Here is an 18,449-nt window from a genome sequence, read left to right as displayed (position 1 = left end):
GGTCTTCAAATCAGAAATTCCCAGTATTCTTGGTAAAAGGGCATTTATATGCAATTTTGTTTTATGTGAAGAAATGAAAAGAATCAGATTACAATACAATTTTCAATAAATAATTGATTTTCTTTATATGTTATTATAAAGTTCAAATAATGCACTGGGCCTCACACATTTTCAACTCAGCAAATTTGGCCTCTTCGCAAAAATTGAGTAATTCCCAGCTCTAGTATCGGCGCTAGGACCCAGCAGGTGCCGTACCCCATGGTTTAAAAGCCCGGGCGCTCCATCCTGTCCGCGCAGCGCTGGACCCCTCAGCAGCAGCAGCAGCGTCCTGAGCGCGCACAGAGCCGCGGCTCGCCTCATCTCAGCCCCGGACGCTCAGGTGCGAGCTGCGGGTGCAAATCTGCCTCTGCTGATGGTCCCGAGGAACCACGCGGACCCACACATGCTGTTATTCTCCACCTGCTGCTGTTATTTTTAGGTGAATAATTAAAAAAATCAAAGAAAACTTTGGGGGATGTCTTCATCGGTGAGTGCCACGGAGGAGGTCCGGGTGTCGGCGCTGACGCCCCTGAAGTTGGTGGGACTCGCGTGCGTCTTCTTCGCGCTTTGTCTGGATATTGGGGCCACGCTGAGCCCGGCGTGGGTCACGGCGGAGGACCAGTACTATCTGTCCCTGTGGGACTCTTGCTGGAAACCGGTCAGCTCCGTGGAATGGTCCTGCAGCAGCACGCTGGCCACAGGTGAGGAGCGTGCGCAGCACTGATATTTGGAAGTTTTTTGTGCCGGTTTTGGGGTCGGTGCTTTGTGTGCCACCCTATAAAAGACTGGTGGGTGCAGCAGGCAAACCCCGACATTCATATTTAAATGAATGTCAGATGCTCAGACCCAGGCTAACAAAGGGTCCCTGCAGACAGTGCAGAGCCGTGCAGAGCTGAGCCAATCTGTTCTGTGGGTTAGAAGTTAAAAAAATATCACCCAGGAGAGTGCTAAATGTTAATTACTTTATAATAAGCTGTTGCCTAGTTAATTTAAACTCTTCTACACCAACCAAGATAGGAATAATAAGCTACACTCTTTTTCCAGTGGGAAATGATCAAAAAAGAAATGTGGTTATGTATGATGATACAAATTTTTTTTATTCCAGTCTTAAAGTTAATTCATTCGTATGATTATTTTTAGTCTTGGTTTAGAAAGAAGTTTCCTTCAAAATTTTGCCAAGTTCACCGCAAGGGGATATGAGAATGTTTCCTGGGCCAGAGCGGTCCAGCTGGGGTTTCATTGGCCTTTTGTTGCTCACAAAACCGGCCTTTTGTGTGGGTTTCTTCACCGGCCAAAGAACAGGGGCAACTCGAAATACAGAGCTCCCCAGAGATCCAGATGCCTGTAGATTAGTTACCAGGGAAACAACCAAGCACTCCAAAAATGCTTGGTTTTCTCTAATAAGTATATCAAGGTTTCTTTCCTGTGAATCTCCACTGAGTCCTTTTCTTGACGCCTTTCATGTTTCTGTCACTAAGCATCAATTAAAGTTGGACTAAAAGCAGATTTTTACTTGTTATTTTGGTTTCTCATGAAAGGTATAGAAAAACATTTTCACTGCCAAATAAAAGTACATTTTAAAAAGTGAAATCCCCAAAGTATTTTTGGAGTACTTTCCCCATGTTTCTATCTTATTCTGTCTTTTCCCCGAGTGAAGCTCCTTACATTTTTTCTGTGTATAAATATTTTATTTTTATTTTTTTTGTGCCCCTGGCCATCCCTTTCCATGGTGAATTGTGTTTTTGCTGCTCTGACTAAATGTTTTCTTTCTGTCTGAGATGAGTAACCGTGGGTCACAATGGCCCGTTCCTTCCCCGGATCAGCTCAGACAAAGTGCACTTTGGTGCCATATAAAGACATAAAGTCTGCATGTCAGCTTTCAGTGGCAGCAGCATACCACAGTGAATGCACACAGTCAACTTCCCATTTCCTCAGGCTTGTGCATGGCTAGTCTTATTGATTTGATCCCTGTAACCAGTCTCTGCACCTCTTGTCTGTCCTCCTCCTAAAATATTTCTGCTTAGTTTTAGGCTACAGGCAATAAATGAAAGTTTGCAGCAGGCGCCTACGATACATTTTCTTTTCTAAAAGAATAGCATGTTCTAATCCTGGAAGAGGAAGTGAGGTGTTTCTTTATTAAAATATAAATCAGATCAGGTCAGACTGGACGCATGCTGGAATGCAGTATGAGTTGATGACAGGGTGGTGTGAGATGAGAATGTGACGCCTGTGTGCAAAAGAATGACGAGAAAAGACAGTAATAAAGTGGCATTTTACTCTCTTGGAGCTCACTTTTGGTCTTATTGAAAAGTTGAAAACCTTTAACCTTCAGCTTCTGACTGAAGACTTCCTGTTTCAAACAATTCAGCATCCTGCTGTCCCGGGACAGTGAGATCGAGCGCGAGGAAAGGACACTCGAGGCTCTTCCATGACACAAATTTGCCAAATAAGAAGACCAAAGTGGGACCTCAGGGGGTTAGTTTGGGGATTAACACTTCACATCCACACAGGGGACCAGTAATTAATGTTCAGACGGAATCTTGTACCGTATCTCCTTTTTCCATCTGTCATCACGCGGGGCTCAGATTAAAAGTTTGGCGCTTCCTGCTCGTCAAAGCCTCTAAGCACTCAAACCCTGGCTGTGATTCTCGCGCAGCAAACAGACTCCATTCCAAATTGACGCGATTCTCTGCATCCAGCGGTTTCATAAGGGCACTGATAAAACATGTACTTGCAGGCAGGCTGGGCTGAAGGCACAGAGCTGACCTGCTGAAGATATCGCCACCAGAACATGTGACCAGTGCAGGTCAAGCCACTGTAACCCCTTCTGCTCTGTGACGGAGGGAGAGGCTTCTGCTCTGCTTAGTGTGGACTCCCTTCAACATCAACAGAGCACATTTATAAACTCTAAATCCTGTCCTCCTCCTTGGTCACATGTGGTTGATGCTTGTTTACATTTCGGCTGCTGGGGCTCTGGTTTCCCTCCAAAAAGAGTGGGGACTTGTATTTTAAGCAGCTTATGTCTCGTCACTTTCTCCCCGCTGACAAACGCTTGTTCCCACGATTTTCTGCCTCTTTTTGAGACAAATCTGTCTTTACAATACTTTCTTTCTTGAAGAAACAGCAGTTAAGTCCCGCCAAAAGTACATTTAGTCCATGTAAACAGCACATTCCACTTTCAAACGGTGATATTTGTTTTTCTTCCCTTCATTATCAGTTATTTAAGGGATTTCTTCCGGTGTAATCAAACACTTTGCCATAACATCCTCTGCCTGTTTATACGAAAACACATCACAATTAAGAAAGAGCTCCTTCGCCTCATCAATGTGCATCCAAAATCCTCAGGTAATTCATTCATTGGGTCAAGTTTTTCCTGATTTTTAGAGGTGGAAGTCCATCTTGGGAGAGAAAGGCCAGGATGGCTCCTATTTCCGGCTGAGTGTTTTATTTTCTGAGTGAATCTGAATTAAAACGCTGAGAATGCTGCTGAGCTGGCATCAGCCGAAGATGGAGGGATGCTCATTATCTGGGTCGACTCAAAGAATCCCTTTTCTGCTGCGCTGGAATCCATTACTGAAGCGCTTGAAATCTCTGCGAAGCAAGCATGTGCTTGTTTCCCGTCAGCCAAAAGCTCCTGCGCCGGGATCCAGAGCTGCTCGCCGTGTTAGTCACATTTCTCATTTGCCACTGGTCATTGATTCCCAGTTGCTCGCATCAAAAAATCATGAGATCTCTCCAGATTCTCAGACCGTGCAGCTCTCCCAGCTTCTAAACCAAAAATAGTTTGGGTTTAAAGGGTGGTAATGCTCCACACACTCTGCCTGGCGGTCTGATCCATGTTTTTTTTTAAACTGACCACTGTGGTCTGTAACCCTTCCTCTCTTCTTTTCTCCCTCCTCACCTCTTTTCCTCTGTCTTCACTCCCTGTCTGCAGAGCTGACACGGCTCACTGGAGTGTCCTCTCTCTTTTTTTTTTTTCAAAGATACCCATGTCACTGTGTGTCTTAAGAGTAATTTCATGGCTTTCCTCCCTCACCGCCTCCCTCCTCTCTGTCCCCATGTTTTTCTCAGACTGGCAGATTGCCACACTGGCCTTGCTGCTGGGGGGAGCAGCCCTTACCCTGTTCTCCTTTCTCGTGGCCCTGATCTCCCTCTGCTTTGGATCCAGGAGTCGCTGTTACAAGACCATCGCTGTCATGCTGTTCTCTGCTGGTATGTAAAGAAGATTGACTTCATAAAAGCAAGATAAAATGAATAATCCACAAAACAAAAGACCGTCATGAAAACAGAAACCTATTTTAAAGTCCCCTTCTGATCACCTTTTGATCTATTTTAAAAGTCCAGTGGTCTTCTAATCATGATTGTCATTTGTAGCCAAAAAAAAAATCTGTGTTACTTTCAAGGACATAGTTTCTGCAGAGTGGCTTTAGTTACTCAGAAATTGGCTTCTGAAATGTGGGTGGGACTGTTGGTGCAGAGTAAGCGTTCCGCGACTTCCCATCATCCCTGTGTTTACACGCTCTCCCGCTGGCTTACAGCCCCTCACACCCCTAACCTAACATTAGTGCTGCAGTAATATTTCTGGCTTTCCCATCGTAATTTCTATGTAACAAATACAATCTTTTTCAAGCTATCTTTTTTCGTCTGCTCCTGATTCACATTGATTTAAATACTCAGAAATGAAATTTTAAGCTTTATTTTCTTTATATATATATACACACACATATGTCCTCCATCATCAATAAAATCAGTCAAAAACATGATTGTCATTGGAGTATCTCTTAAATGCTTTCCATTACAGTGCATATTTGCCTGTTTGTTGAATATTAGTGTTGATCTGCCTCACTGTGGTCTTTTATTGTTTTATTGTGCACAATAATGTGATCTCCCCTTCTTTTGCAGTGGTGCTTCAGGTGTGCAGCCTGGTCCTGTTCCCCATCAAGTTCATAGAAACCGTCAGTCTGAGGGTTTACCACGAGTTCAACTGGGGCTACGGTCTGGCCTGGGGATCCACAATCTTCTCCTTCGGAGGTGCCATCCTCTACTGCCTCAACCCCAAGAACTATGAAGACTATTACTAAGAAGTAGACAAAAGCCAGGACTATGTTTCACACACTAATAAATGCATTCCCACAGACTGGAGAACTGGAAAAAAAAACAAATGTTTCTGATCAGACAGGGGTTCTGTCCCTAAACCCTGAACTGAGGCCTGCAGGCTCTCTATGGGGGCTTGGCAGGATGCCCCGCTCCGAAAAAGAAAGGCTTCTAGGAGTATTTTACTAATGTCAAAATTCAGTGTCTCCTTTAAATGCAATTCCCGCAGGTCTTAGATTTGGGCAGCGAAGGATGAGGGAACAGATGGAGTCTGTGACCTCATATCCACACCAACTGGTGGACCAATGAGCGGAGAAAAGACTGATGTAATCTAAGAGCAATGCAGAGAGGAACACGGTCTATTGAAGTGATATCCTGATGGGGACAACACAAGGAAGACCAGGCAAGAATTTAGATTTCCCCTGATACTTAAGATGTGGAGCTTGCCCCGCCCACTTAGTGGACGTTAGGGTGTACACATTTTTCATTCTGTCCTATTTCAGGCTAAAACCAGGGCAGAAGTCACTACCAAGCCAAGAAAACATTCCACCATCACTTTGGTAATTGAAAGGAGGAACATATGAACGCTTGTCATACCCTAACCTCATGAAGTGTGTGAATTATGCGGCTTTATGTATGTGCCGTGTGAATAATAATATATTCGTTCCAAGGAGAGATCTGGCAAATGATCGGGCCTGCTGTGCGCACATGCATCCATGATGACTGCTCCCGGCATGCGCTCACAGAAGCCCCCCCATGTGATGCCTCCTGATCTTCCTGCTTTGTGAGGAAATGTGAACATTCATAGAACAGGCAGCATTTAGAGCTGACAAAAGCAACATTCACCGTAGTTCAAGTCTGTATGGTTCACATCACACGGAGGGGGAATGATGTGGAAAAACCATGCACTCACAGGCTCTGGTGTCAAATCATTTATAATATTTATACATGTAATCACCCTGACCATCGCTTAAAGTGAGTGAGTGCACGTCAAGACAGTTGCTGCAGTGTTATTGGGTAAAATAAAAATAAAAACACATTTTTAAAGTGTTTTGTGTGACCTTTTTTTTTTAAAGGAATCTACAGGAATCAATAAATCACTCAGCGCAAAAACATATTAAAGATCACAACAACATATGATAGAAATTAAAATTCCTGAAATCAAAACGTTAAAAAAAATTCAGAAAACAAAAGTAATTTCCAGAAATGTTAATACATGAACAAAAAAAAAAAAGGATGGGTATTTTGGGACATCACTGGATGATGGTGGTTGAGCTTTTGCAGTGACAAAATTAAAGAAATATCGTCTGTTGAGACAAATAACTTCCCCTTAAAAAGGTAAAGAAACATCGTCCCATCAGTGATGCACACATTACACCTACCTTTTTCCGGTTTCTTATAGTTTCATTTTATTTTGACTTCTGGAAATAATTTTTGTTTTCAGAAATGTTTCGTTCACGTTTTGGTTTCAGGAATTCTAAAAAGTAACATTTTTATTATTTGTTTTTCTTTTTTGTGTCATGTTTTGCATTTAGATATTTTCTGATGTGATTTGAACTTCAGGGCCACCGTAGGAAGAATCAGTTGAAAACCTGGCATCTGTTGTGATCAGGTCACATATAATCAGCTCCTTTATTAAGTACAGCAAGTTGAGGCATTTGCACAGGAAATTATCATGTTCTGAACACATAATACATGGTGGTATAATCTGCATACAAGTACCAGGAATATACTCATATGCAAGTGTGTAGTGTTCTTCAGTGAAATCAGCTCTCATACAGAGCCAGATACAGTGTACAGTCTACTTTTAACATTAGTCACAACTTATTTGTCGATGTTTCAACATCTCAGCATCAGAGGGAGCAGGTCCTGGATTGAAGTGGGAGGGAGGTGCCTCCATTCAGGAGTTCAGGAATGGGCACAGTGTAAACAGGGCAGTCAGTCACTTCTGCATGGAATTGTTTGGAATGGTAAACCGCAGTCCCTTCTCCTCATCTCTGCCGTCTGTGGTGCGTCACCTCCGCTTCTTGATAACCGCCTTGAGAAGAGTCTTTGAAGACGTCAGGGGAGTCATCGTCCACCACGAAAATAACAGTGACCATAGTGCACAAATGTCCGGAATGAGAGGACAAGCGAGCTGACGGAAAGATTCTGGCTCATCCTCGGCGAGTGGGAGGGGCTTATGCATTGATCGACAGTGGAAACGCCTCGGGACGGACTCCAGAACGGCTGGGGCTGGCGTTGCCCCAAGGATTTGTGGAGGGAGAGAGCGGGACGGGTAATACAGTGCAGTTTGAACTTCAGGTGCAGCGCGGCATCTCACACTGTTCACAGCGGTTGAGTGCAGGATGGTTGAGGAAGGTGCAGCTTTCACAGTTCCACTGGGCGCCTTCAAAGTCCTCATCTCTCTGGGGCGCCAACACTGGCTTGGAGCCCTGCTCCCCCTCTGAGAAGTAATAAAACACACATTAATGGACACATTTTCTATAGAGAAGGATGTCCTGAACCGTGGAGAGGACAACAACCACTCAAATCATCTGGAAACACTTGCCAAATGTCATGACTTTTTATTGCATTTCTATGCCAACCAACTAAGGCCAGACGAGCTCTCAGGAACAAAATACAGACATTAAAGGCCCACTCCGATCATCTTTTCATCTATTTTCAGAGCGTCACCAGTGATCTTTTGATCATGATGACGCAGTTTTTTAGCCAAAACCTAAAAACCTGTGTCGAATTCTAGGACATAGGACATTTTCTAGGCAACCCCGCCCACCGATCCCCTCCCAGTTGCCGAGAGATTTCTGTTTACATGTTCTCCCACCAGCTTACAGCCCCTCACACCCCCAAGATTACTGATGCAACGAGCACTATTGGAGCTATCCAGCCGTACAGATCTGAGCCAGATGCCAACTCAGATCTATTAGTCTATCTGCTCCGGATTTTCAACAATTTGAATAAAGAAATACTCAGAAAGACAATTTTACGCTAACGTTTCTTTATATATGTCCTTCACAATCAGAAAAATACCACAAGATCGTGTTAAAAAACCCATTTTCATCAGAGTGGGTTTTTGAAGTATTTGACACTTCAAAACAGTAGAATTCTCAGGTTGCACTGCTGAAAACTTGCATGGACTTTTGCAGCTTTTCTCACCTTTCCTCCCAAGTTCTGGCGGCACGACTGGACCCGGCTGAATGTTGTCATAGAAGCTGTTCATTGCTTTGGGGTCAAACTTCCCTGTTGACAAAGGAAGTTTGTTTTTAAAAGCACAATATTGCAGATTAAGGAAAACTAATAAAGTTGATATTCATTCATTCATTTTAGGAAAGTTAAATAAATAAAATTTAAATACAATTCCAAAACCTTATAGCCACATAAACCATGAAAAAACATAAAACTGCATAATAGCCATTTGTAAGACTACAAAGTTTAACGCAGAGACAGAAAGAAAAATCCCAGTAAAATACAAATATTTGCTAAAAATAAGGCTCCCATAACGTTTTGAAATGTATTTTAATAATCATCAGAATGGGAATAAACGGTTTAAAGGGAGTTTATGTACAACAATTCAGACAATACAAGGTTTTAATTGACAGAGAGATTCATATGCATTTCATTGCAGTAAATAAATATATACTACAAGCTCAATAATCACGATTATGACAGATGACAGAAAGGCCTCATATTGGTAAACTGCCTGTTGCCAAAGTCTGGCTTTTTGCTGCCAGGGACCACATAACAGCAAAGCTCCATTCACACACGGCAGAGAATGTCAAACTGGTCTCAGCTGCTGCAGACTAGCAGCAGATTTAAAAAAAAAAAAAAAAGGTTGCATTTGTATGCATCATGATGGATCCTCATTTATTATTTTTGGGCCCTGCACTTCTGGGCTTGGAATCTCAGAATCGATGTTTTCAAATAAACCTGAAACCCACTCCAAAGGTTCATGCGGGGATGTGTAATCGTGTGTAATCAAGTGTGCGTACCTCTGGACTGCAGCAGATCTGTCTCCTTCAGTGTACAGTCAATATCAATCTGCAGCTGTCTGTTGAGACTCCGGAGTCTGGTCATTTCTTCAGGCTGCAGTCAATACACACACAGTTCCCTTTAGACTGATGGAATATTCTCCGTGCTTCCTTCCTGACGTTTTTGTTGTTTTAATCTCACTTTCTAGGGGGACTGTGGCTTGCTGCTGCATTTTAATCACAGCTTGGCTTTGAAGAAGATAATTATTCTCAGCATCAACCATCTTTAGGTTTTGAGCTGCAAAGACGGTAAAACCAAATTCTGTCCCAGTAAAATGTACAGCCTTAAGAGCTTTAATGACTGTAAACATTCATCAAATCAATTAACTATTCCTACTTAGAGCGGTGGTTTTTACACGTCTGTCAGAATTTTAAAGTCCGTACACGAGTGTGTCTGGGCATGTGCTCCGACCTTACCCTGGGTATAAGACTTGTGGAGTTGACTCTTCGAAAGCGTCTCTGAAGGGCGTCATACTCCATGTTATTGACATCAGCCTTGAGCTGCTCCAGTTTCTGCTTCTCCAGCTTCAGCTGCTTCATCAAGCGCTCCATCCTGGCACGCTGGTGAAGCAGAAGAGCTGCAGGGACGATAGAATGATTACCCATTTAAAGTAACGCAGATTCTCGCTTCAGGGCCGTCTCGCACCTTCAGCAAAGACGCTCATTACTGACATGCACAGCACAGCAACACAGATTCCTTTACAGAATAAATACTAAAGCAAGAGGACACATGCAGTTACAAATAAATCATGTAGTATATGCATTTTATTGCTCCAAATCTAAAAAATTATTCTATTTATTGTGTATCAACTGAATAACAGTGAGCAGAAAATAACAAAAATGGTTAAAAAGGTCAACTTTTCCAGAAGCAAAAATGACAAAAGGAGTTGTGTTGCCAATAATAAATACACAGTATGCTGCATCACATGACAGCTCTGTTAGAAACAACATGATCCACTTTGGAGTAAAATAGGGTCAGTAGTTCATCCTAATAACTTATTTTAACCTAAATGGCTGTTGGGTTTTTTGTAATTAGAAAAACAGAATAAATGGAGAAAAACAGCGACCCTTTACCTTGTGTGTAGGCATAGTCATCGGAGCCTGAGCTTGAGCGTCTGGGCATTTGGTGATACTGATTAGCGTTGTTCCCCAGCAAAGCAGAGATGGGCAGGATGGGAGCAGGAGCGGCGCTGTGCTCCCCTTGGTCTACTATGTTCAGAAGAGATTCAGCTTCAGCGACAGGGGGTGAGCTGGGAGGCCTCTGAGCCTGGCCTCCCGGGGAAAGATTCTTTTTATAGGTGTAGGCCGACTGGGCCGGTTGCGGGGAGGACGCAGGCCGAGGCCTCGCAGAGCCCTGAGGCTGCAAGTACATCCCGGGAAGGTAAGCCGTTGGCCCCGGAGATCCACTGAAGTTCATGCTTCTAGAAGGGGAGCTGGGCGAAGTACTGGTGGCCATGTAAAGGTTTCCTTGGGGATGCGGGGTGTGCACGGGGGAGTTACTGCGGGGTCGCTGACCTTCTATCTCAAACTGTTTTGCGAGGGGATTTTTCGTGTGGTAGTGCCTGTAAACTGTAGGCTGTTGCAAGGGGGGTTGCTGGTGATGGTAGCCCATGCTATGAGGGGTTTGAGGGGTAATGGGGAGGAAGACATATTGCTGGTGCGCAGGTTGCGGCTGGACCTGATGCTGCGGCGAACTATACGGGGAGCCGTACTTCGGAGTACTGTAGGGGGACTGTTGATGCTGATAGACAGGCGTGCCCGAGGACGGCCAGGGCGCCGGCTGCGGGCTCTGAGAAGGCGAAGGTCGCATGTAGAGGGTGGCGTTGCTGTTGTTAACGTAGTGTCCAGGAGGTATCTGGAGAACCTGGGGGACGCTGGGGATACTTGGCGGAAGATCAACGGTTACAGGGTTCATGGTGTAACGTGAATATGTGGGCGACATGCCTTGCATCGTGGGCGGAGGGGTGGGCGTGCTAGCCGAGCGGCTTTGATCATTCATAAAAAAAGGGTTGTATCCAGGCGAGGGGGCCACGGTAGCAGGAGCCGACATGGGTTCGGGGTAGCTGGGCCGCTGCGGCTCTATGTGACTGTCACTGGTACTGTGCACAAGCGAGCGACCTACACCTGTTCCATTGGATTTGCTGGCCTCTGAGCCCAGGTAGGGCAGGTTTATGTGAAGCATGGGGTTTCGGCCCTGTCGCGCCTCTTCTGGACTGTGATGGAACTCTCCATACAAGTATCTGTTGCTCTCTTGGGCCAGCAGGTGGCAGCAGAGATCTAGGTTATTGTTGTTCTGCAAGAGAGAGAGCACTCTGAGTGATCTTTTGAAGGAACTTCAAGTGTCAAGAGGTTGTCTTCTTTCCAACCATCAAGATCATCGCAACTGTAATAAACAAGGTTGGTAATTAAACAGCAAAATGATACGAACTGATGCTTATTTAACATTCCAGCTGAAGTCAAGGGTACAATACTACAAGTATGGTTTCCTTTTATTTGTTGCTTATTAGTCTTGTGTATTTTATTGCTTTTTGTAATTTTACTGTTTTTTTATTCCTGTTCTTAATTTGTTTAAACTATTTTTGTACTTTATTATAAAGCACTTTGGTATCCTTAAGGAGTAGTAAAGTGCTATATAAATAAAGCTCTATTCATTCATTCTTTCTTTCATTCACTAAAATGAAAACTATTTTCAAACTCATGTAGTCCAGTAAGAGACACACAATGGATAATTATAAAAATATATTTCCCATGAGATTAAGTTTGTATTATTTTCTATTCTCCACTTTTAAGCATCCTGTTAGTCATACGGCTGCAGACTGTAACCTGAGGCTCCGGAGCCACATGCGGTTCTTTTATCCCTCCATTGTTGCTCTTTGGCTTTTGAGTAAAATGCAAACAATTAAAAAAAGAAACGTTTTGCTGTTCTGGTTCATTGTTTTAATAAATCAAGTTTGATCTTCTATGTTTCGATTTTAATGAGTCAGATAACTAAGGAAAAAGGTTGTGAAATGTAATCTACTGACAGAGTGGTTTATTATTAGAATAAGACCGAAGCACATATTCTTATCTTCTGCTACACAACAGTGTCAACAGTTACTGTTTAGAGGAAGAGTATAAAACTCCATTTACAAGTATAGATTAAAAAAATAAGCCAATGTTGTCATGTTTACATTTAACAGTAAAAGGAGAAAAAGGATGACGGTGTGCAGAGGTCATAATAATAGAAAATACCATGTTTGACTTGGCTCCCCTGTGTTTCTATTTAATTATGTTTAAGTAAATCTGCTGCAGCAGGAGGATCTTATTGACACAGGAGGGATTTTATTTTGAAAGGAACTTGCATGACTGCTGTCAAAAGTAAAAAAAAAAACTATTTTTTTATACTAATAATAATAATTATAAATTTTATTTAGAATGCACTTTACATTTTAGATAAAATCTCAAAGCGCTAAATATACATAGAAAAATATCATTTTTTTGCAACTTTTAAAAAAAAGGAATGGCTTATTAGCAACAAAAACACAAAATGTATTTTTCTAAACTGTTAAGTGGAACATAGTCAGTAAGAAACTGGCCTAAATGGGCGCTTAAGCATTAAAGGTTGCAAACCCGTGTTCCATAATATAAAATATATCTGAAATTACAAAAATAAAAGTAAACTGCGACTTAAATGTTTAGAAATTTGGAAAAGGTTTACCTAAACTTGTTTTGAATTTGAGTTAAAGGTTTCACATTTTATTTTATTTACAAAAAGGGTTCAGTTAAACATCAATTTCTTTGTCAAATTTGAATTTTAAAACCAATTTTACTTGATAATGATAAACTATTGTCTAATAAATGGTGATTTTAAATGAACAAAGTGGAAATCTTTGATTCTGACAACATAGACAACTAGTAGTTGCTTTAAATTTTATATTGATTATATTTGTTAATGTTTAAGTCCTGATTATACTAGGGCTGGGTGATATGGCCTTAAAAATAAAATCTCAGATTTAATTCTTTTTTTTTATTTGATTTCCCCCCCCCAAGGAAGGCAATAAGTACAAACGGCAGACTACTTAAAGCAAATTTTGCTCTTTTTTAATTAAACGCAAGACAAATGTAACCCCCATTTCCGGGTTGAATAATAAATAAATGAACACAGTCTTGGAATCAAAGTCCCAGCTGTGTTTTAAGTCACACTTTGTAATCTAGACTAAAAGGAGACAAACATTCACCTTCAGAGTAGCATTAACAATACAGCTCAAATCTGGGCTCTAAGGTTTTAATTAAATGAATAAACCCCGTCTTCTCCACGGTATATATGGGTACCATGTCTTTGGCTATAGGCAAAGCGACCGCGTCGGTGATTGTTCTCCACCGTGCCCCTTTCCGGTCATATGCGGTGCCTTGTGCAAAGGATTCGCTACAGTTAGCTGTTTTTTGGTCACTGCGGTTTTGTTTGCCTCGGAGAGGCTGGCATTCTCCATATTCGGGTGGATGTCTCCGTTTCAGGTGTTGGAATAGGTTTGTGGTGCTGCTGCCTTTGACTGTGATGGGCTTTGGGCAAATGTTGCAGCGTGGGGGGGGGGGGGGGGGGGGGGTGTCTCTTCCTCCACGTCTGTGGCAGCAAACCCATACCAGCTCCAAACAACAGAGGATTTTATTCCTTTCCTGGGAACAAACTTCCCCCTCTCACCGGTAGCCATGTTGTCGCTTGCTGTTTCGTGTGTGCTATGATGTTGTTTGTCGCTCGCCATGCTACCGTGTGAAACTAACGCCACGGAAGCTCTGGGGAGCCAAAAATGCGCCATTACACAAAAACTCGATGTAATTATTTTTTAAATCGCTCGTAACAAAAAATTCAAATTAATTGATTCAATCGATTTTTCGCCCAGGCCTAAATAATAATACAGGTGTAATGATTAACTTAATTGATGAATTGATGTATTTTCCTACCATCCAACCAGGTTGGTCTGCTTGAGGCAAGTTGGTAATCAAATTGACCTAAAGCCCTATAAAAACAGTTTCAAAATAAAATAAATTTATTATATCAATATTGGAAATTACCATTTGGATTGAGACGGGACGTTTATTTTACCATAACTGGTTGAAGTTTTGGCTAAAGATGTCCTGGATCGATTTTAGGTCAGTGAATCGGATCATTTAAAATGAACCTTATCAGAGACCACCGATTATGATACAAATTAGGCCTGCACAATAAATCACAAATTTATTGTTATGGCAATGTCAAGCTGTGCAATACGATTGTCGCAAAACTCAGCAAAAATTTTGATAAATGATGACCTCAAAAGTGCTAAAACAATCTTATGGCAGCTTGAAGTATTTAATCAAATAAATCCCTTTATGCATTTGACCAATGGAGCCCTTTACATCATTGACCATAGATGCTAGATGCTCACCTCCTATAAAGACGAGGGTCATTTGGAGTACAGTAAACCCTTGGTTTTCGCGGGGGTTACGTTCCAAAAAGAACCCGTGATAGGCAAAATCCGTGAAGTAGAAACCTGTATTTCTTTTAGAATTATCATACAATTAAATGCTCTATAATGCATTGAAAAGAAAGAACAACCCGTTTTACAGGCTCAAGCATTTGTTTCACAAATCAAAGTACTTTAGAATTTTTTTTTTCAACAAATAACTTCTGTACTTTACTGTCAAATAATAATTTTAATCATCGATTTTAACAGAAGGCTTCAAATTGCGGAGATTAGCCCCGCCCACCGCGACCCGAGTAATTGCATTAAACGGGAGAAAATTTAAAATGATTAAAAATACAAAGTACAGTCGGACAAATAGTGACTCAGGTGTATTTCACTGCTCTACAGACTGAGCCGCTGCATCCTGACTCTGCTCTGCAGTGTTTTCTTCTTTTGAAGCCCGCGGTACAGGTGTGTTTGTTCGGGAGAAGAACATAGTGATAGGCAGTTGTTGTCGCTCTTTTTTCTATGGGTTGCAGAGAAACTCGAAATTGCAAGATGATTTGCACGTACGTAATGTAAATTTAGCAAGCTGTTTTATGTTCGTGGACATATTAAACTGCAACGTTATTGACGCACAGGTAGAGAAGAAGCGGAGTGAATTTTTAGCCAATCAGAATGCAGAACACAATGCATGATGCAAATCCGTGAAGTAGCGAAACCGTGAAAAGTAAACCGCGTTATAGCGAGGGATCACTGTATAATTTAAGTTAAATAGACTCTTTCTAAAATGAAACTCTTGCAGTGAAATGGAAATTATGTATTTAGTTGTTTTGCTATTTGCTCATGTATCGCAATTTATATCGTCATCGCAATATCGATCGCTATTATCGCATATCGTGAGTTGTCCTCATATCGTGCAGCCCTATACAAATCGAATCGTTGATCAAATTCAAATGCATCGTCACAGCCCTAGCTAATAAAATAAGCCTGGTGTTTACCTGCAGAAGGCACTGAGACACGACTCCCTCTGGAATCTCCGGGAAACGCTGCTTGAGGTCCTGCAAGATGTGATAGTCGAGCTGAGATCCTCCCTGCGCCATCCTGAGCCAACACAGAGGGTCAACGAGCCCAAAGCTGCATGCGTCCAAATAACCGGTCTCCTCTCATTCCCTTAGGACAAAAACCACGAAGAAGAAACGGATTGGTCAGGTGGTGTCTGGTTGTGAACCTGCAGAGATGGACTGTTTTTATTTATCACAACGCACTCTCTGCTCCCAGGAATAAAAAAGCAATCAAACAATCCAGTTGTGACAGATTATGTATCCAATCACGTGGAAAGTATAAATATATAAATGACCACATCAACTATAGCTTATTGATTACTATCCTACGTAAGGACTGATTGGCAAAGTACCTGCTGGTTTTGTTGATATTTGTTTAATCATAGTAATAAACCAAGAAACGACGACATACCATCGCCACCTAGCCAGCTAGTTAGCTTAAAAGTGCATCACTCAACCTAAAAAACCGCACCTGTGCGCGGTGTGTGTGAGGCTCAAACCGGAAACGGCATTAATGCTCGAGTCAGACTACGCGCTGCTACCTGTGCCTAATCCAGCAGTGCAAATCCGCTAACGAAAAAAGAAAGAAAAGAAACACTTTAAACAAGATTAACTCTGCTCTTCTGTCAAGCCGTTAGCTTGCTAATGCTAGCTTTAGCTTGGCTGTGTTGGCTGATCAGCTGTCAGTTTCAAATGCTGATGGATTAGCCATGTAACTATGCTAAAAGACAGTGGACAGAACCAACTGGTGGTCTATCAAAACTTACTGGATGTTAAGGCTCTCTCACGCTGGAGACCATACACGCATCGAGGGCTTGCTCTGTTTTTAAAATGCTGGCTTTTCCTATTTGTTTGTTTCGACTAAATAACTTGTAGTTTCGCATTCCAGCGTCAGGCCCCTGCAGCTGAACTGCATAGCAGTCCGCCTATCGCGATGTCTCAATCCCCTCAATCCAGGAAGTTCTTCGCGGTGACGTCGTCTGCGCATGTGCACAATTATTCAGGGCGAACCTATGGAAGTTTAAAAGACTCAACGCCAGCTTTAACAATTTGAAGGAGTTTATATCATCGTTATTCTTTGAGGAAACATCCCATTATTCAGAGCAGATAAACACATAATAAACCAGACTGTTTCTGCTCCATAAATTAATTTACATTATTAGATTAAAAAAAAAAAATAGAATCATTGCACACCAATACTCAAGTTTGGTTTGGTTATATTTGTATTTTTTCTTTAAGACCCCCTTTCCAATAGAAATAAAATTTTAACATGTTCTTGTGGTATCGTGATAGAGGACACATGTAAGGAAAATTTATCTTAAAATTGAATTTCTGAGTATTTCTTTATTCAAATCATTGTGAAACAGGAGCAGTTTCAATGATGCAACTGGAAAAAGATTGTAACAGTGATATTGGTGCTACAATTGGCAGGCCAGAGGCTCCCTTCTCTGCTCCATTCTGATGCATCTACTTCTGAACAAATAGATCAATGCACGTTGTCGTTTTTCATCCCAGCCTGCATCTGTCTCAAAATTGTACGGTAGCGCTGACATTGCTCGCCATTTTTGTTGCGCCGGTGAAATTATCTGGGGGTTGTAGGGGGCTGTAAGAAAGCAGTACAAATGTGTTTAGGCCTAAATTATTTAATCATTTGTTTACTCTGGATATGGAAAAAGTTCATTGCTTTGAGTAATTTTTCTTCCGCATTTTCTTTCAGTTTACACTATTTGGAAGAAAAAAAAACTTCATGCACAAAATTTAAAAACATGTAAAAAGAACGGGTTTTAGCTGTTTTAATTTAGCTATTTTATTCGACTTGATAAATTCTGAAATCAACTCAAATTCATAACAAAAAAAGGTAGAAATGTGCTTCCTTTGACTTTAAAACTTATTTTTATGGTCTCTTCAGGTGAAGAACTTTTGACAGAAAGAACTGATCCAGTGCTGGATTTAAACTGCAGCAGCAAATGAGGATTTGCATGTTTATATGTAACAAAAGCTGTGAAACTTGAAAAGAAATGCACCAACACAAACATGCATTTAAGGGTGTATAAAAAGGAACAGCGCAGGCCTCCAGTGCTTTCACCTCACGGTAAGAAGGCCCGTGTCCAAATCCTGTCCGGGACCTTTGTGTGTGGGATTTGCATGTCCTCCTCATGAATGCGTGGGCTTTCTCTAGGCACTCTGGCTCCCTCCCGCAGTTAAAAAAAAATGCTTCTTAAGTTAATTGATTATTCCAAACTTCCCCTATGAGTGTGTGGCCCTGCAGCAGGCTGGTAACCTGCTGTACCCCGCCTTTACCCAGCAGCAGGGCCGTGACCCCGAAAGGGATACAGCCCGTTCTGAACGTGGATGGATGGATGGATGGGTGCTTCAGACAGCAGGGGGTGCTGTTTCCTCCAAACCACTGAAACAAAGATTAAGCTTTATCCAACTATATATATATATATATATATATATAAGTAAAAATCATGACTTAATTTATGGCATCTTGAGTTGCATGGACCCTCACACGAGCTCATCTTTTCCTGTGTGTGACATAATCTTAATGTGTTAACTCCAATCTGATTTTTGTTCTGTGGCTGGTGCTGTCACTAAAGGTGCGGACAGGTGTACGTCCCCCACCGGGACGTTGCATGTTTGACCTGCTGAGCAAGTCTCCTGAGCTTCAGCGGGGGGCAAGGGTTGAACCACCACAAATAATTTTAGTGGTTTCCAAAGTGGTGCAGCAGCTGAAGCAAAGCACAGTCTGAGTCTTGGAAGCTGTCTTTGCTCCGTTGATTGGTTACCACAGCTGTGGCGCT

The 18,449-nt window shown here is 42.0% G+C and overlaps 2 protein-coding genes across 3 annotated transcripts; one reads left to right on the top strand and one right to left on the bottom strand.

The window, feature by feature from the left end:
* Positions 1-285: 285 nt before the first annotated feature.
* tmem47 (transmembrane protein 47) lies at positions 286-6,255 on the top strand. The gene is made up of 3 exons (XM_004067718.4): positions 286-740; positions 4,111-4,251; positions 4,942-6,255. The coding sequence occupies exons 1-3, from the start codon at positions 515-517 to the stop codon at positions 5,118-5,120; spliced, it is 546 nt and encodes a 181-aa protein (XP_004067766.1). The 5' UTR covers positions 286-514; the 3' UTR covers positions 5,121-6,255.
* A 478-nt stretch (positions 6,256-6,733) lies between these two features.
* Positions 6,734-16,616, bottom strand: tab3 (TGF-beta activated kinase 1 and MAP3K7 binding protein 3). 2 transcript variants are annotated; one of them, XM_011473863.3, is made up of 7 exons: positions 16,413-16,616; positions 15,583-15,812; positions 10,236-11,454; positions 9,579-9,739; positions 9,123-9,216; positions 8,290-8,373; positions 6,734-7,579 (listed from the first exon to the last, which is right to left on the bottom strand). In XM_011473863.3, exons 2-7 carry the CDS (start codon positions 15,682-15,684, stop codon positions 7,434-7,436), a joined length of 1,806 nt encoding a protein of 601 aa, XP_011472165.1. In that variant the 5' UTR covers positions 15,685-15,812; positions 16,413-16,616; the 3' UTR covers positions 6,734-7,433. The 2 variants fall into 2 exon arrangements, with proteins under 2 accessions (XP_011472165.1, XP_011472164.1); XM_011473862.3 differs by having other exon boundaries at positions 15,583-15,754; positions 16,413-16,615.
* Positions 16,617-18,449: the final 1,833 nt, after the last annotated feature.

This window comes from Oryzias latipes, chromosome 4, assembly GCF_002234675.1.
Source record: "Oryzias latipes chromosome 4, ASM223467v1".
Classification (NCBI taxonomy): domain Eukaryota; kingdom Metazoa; phylum Chordata; class Actinopteri; order Beloniformes; family Adrianichthyidae; genus Oryzias; species Oryzias latipes.
Note: the sequence above shows the minus strand (reverse complement) of the source record. Positions and strands in the feature narration are given on the sequence as shown.

Excerpts from the sequence above, each read along its gene's own strand:
- tab3 (XM_011473863.3), bottom strand. The coding sequence starts at position 15,684 with ATGGCGCAGGGAGGATCTCAGCTCGACTATCACATCTTGCAGGACCTC. Across the intron at positions 9,217-9,578 it reads CCACAAGTCTTATACCCAGG|CCTGAAGAAATGACCAGACT; the intron begins GTAAGGTCGGAG and ends TATTGACTGCAG. Across the intron at positions 7,580-8,289 it reads GCCAGAACTTGGGAGGAAAG|AGGGGGAGCAGGGCTCCAAG; the intron begins GTGAGAAAAGCT and ends ATTACTTCTCAG.
- tmem47 (XM_004067718.4), top strand. The coding sequence starts at position 515 with ATGTCTTCATCGGTGAGTGCCACGGAGGAGGTCCGGGTGTCGGCGCTG. Across the intron at positions 741-4,110 it reads CAGCAGCACGCTGGCCACAG|ACTGGCAGATTGCCACACTG; the intron begins GTGAGGAGCGTG and ends TGTTTTTCTCAG. Across the intron at positions 4,252-4,941 it reads TGTCATGCTGTTCTCTGCTG|TGGTGCTTCAGGTGTGCAGC; the intron begins GTATGTAAAGAA and ends CTTCTTTTGCAG.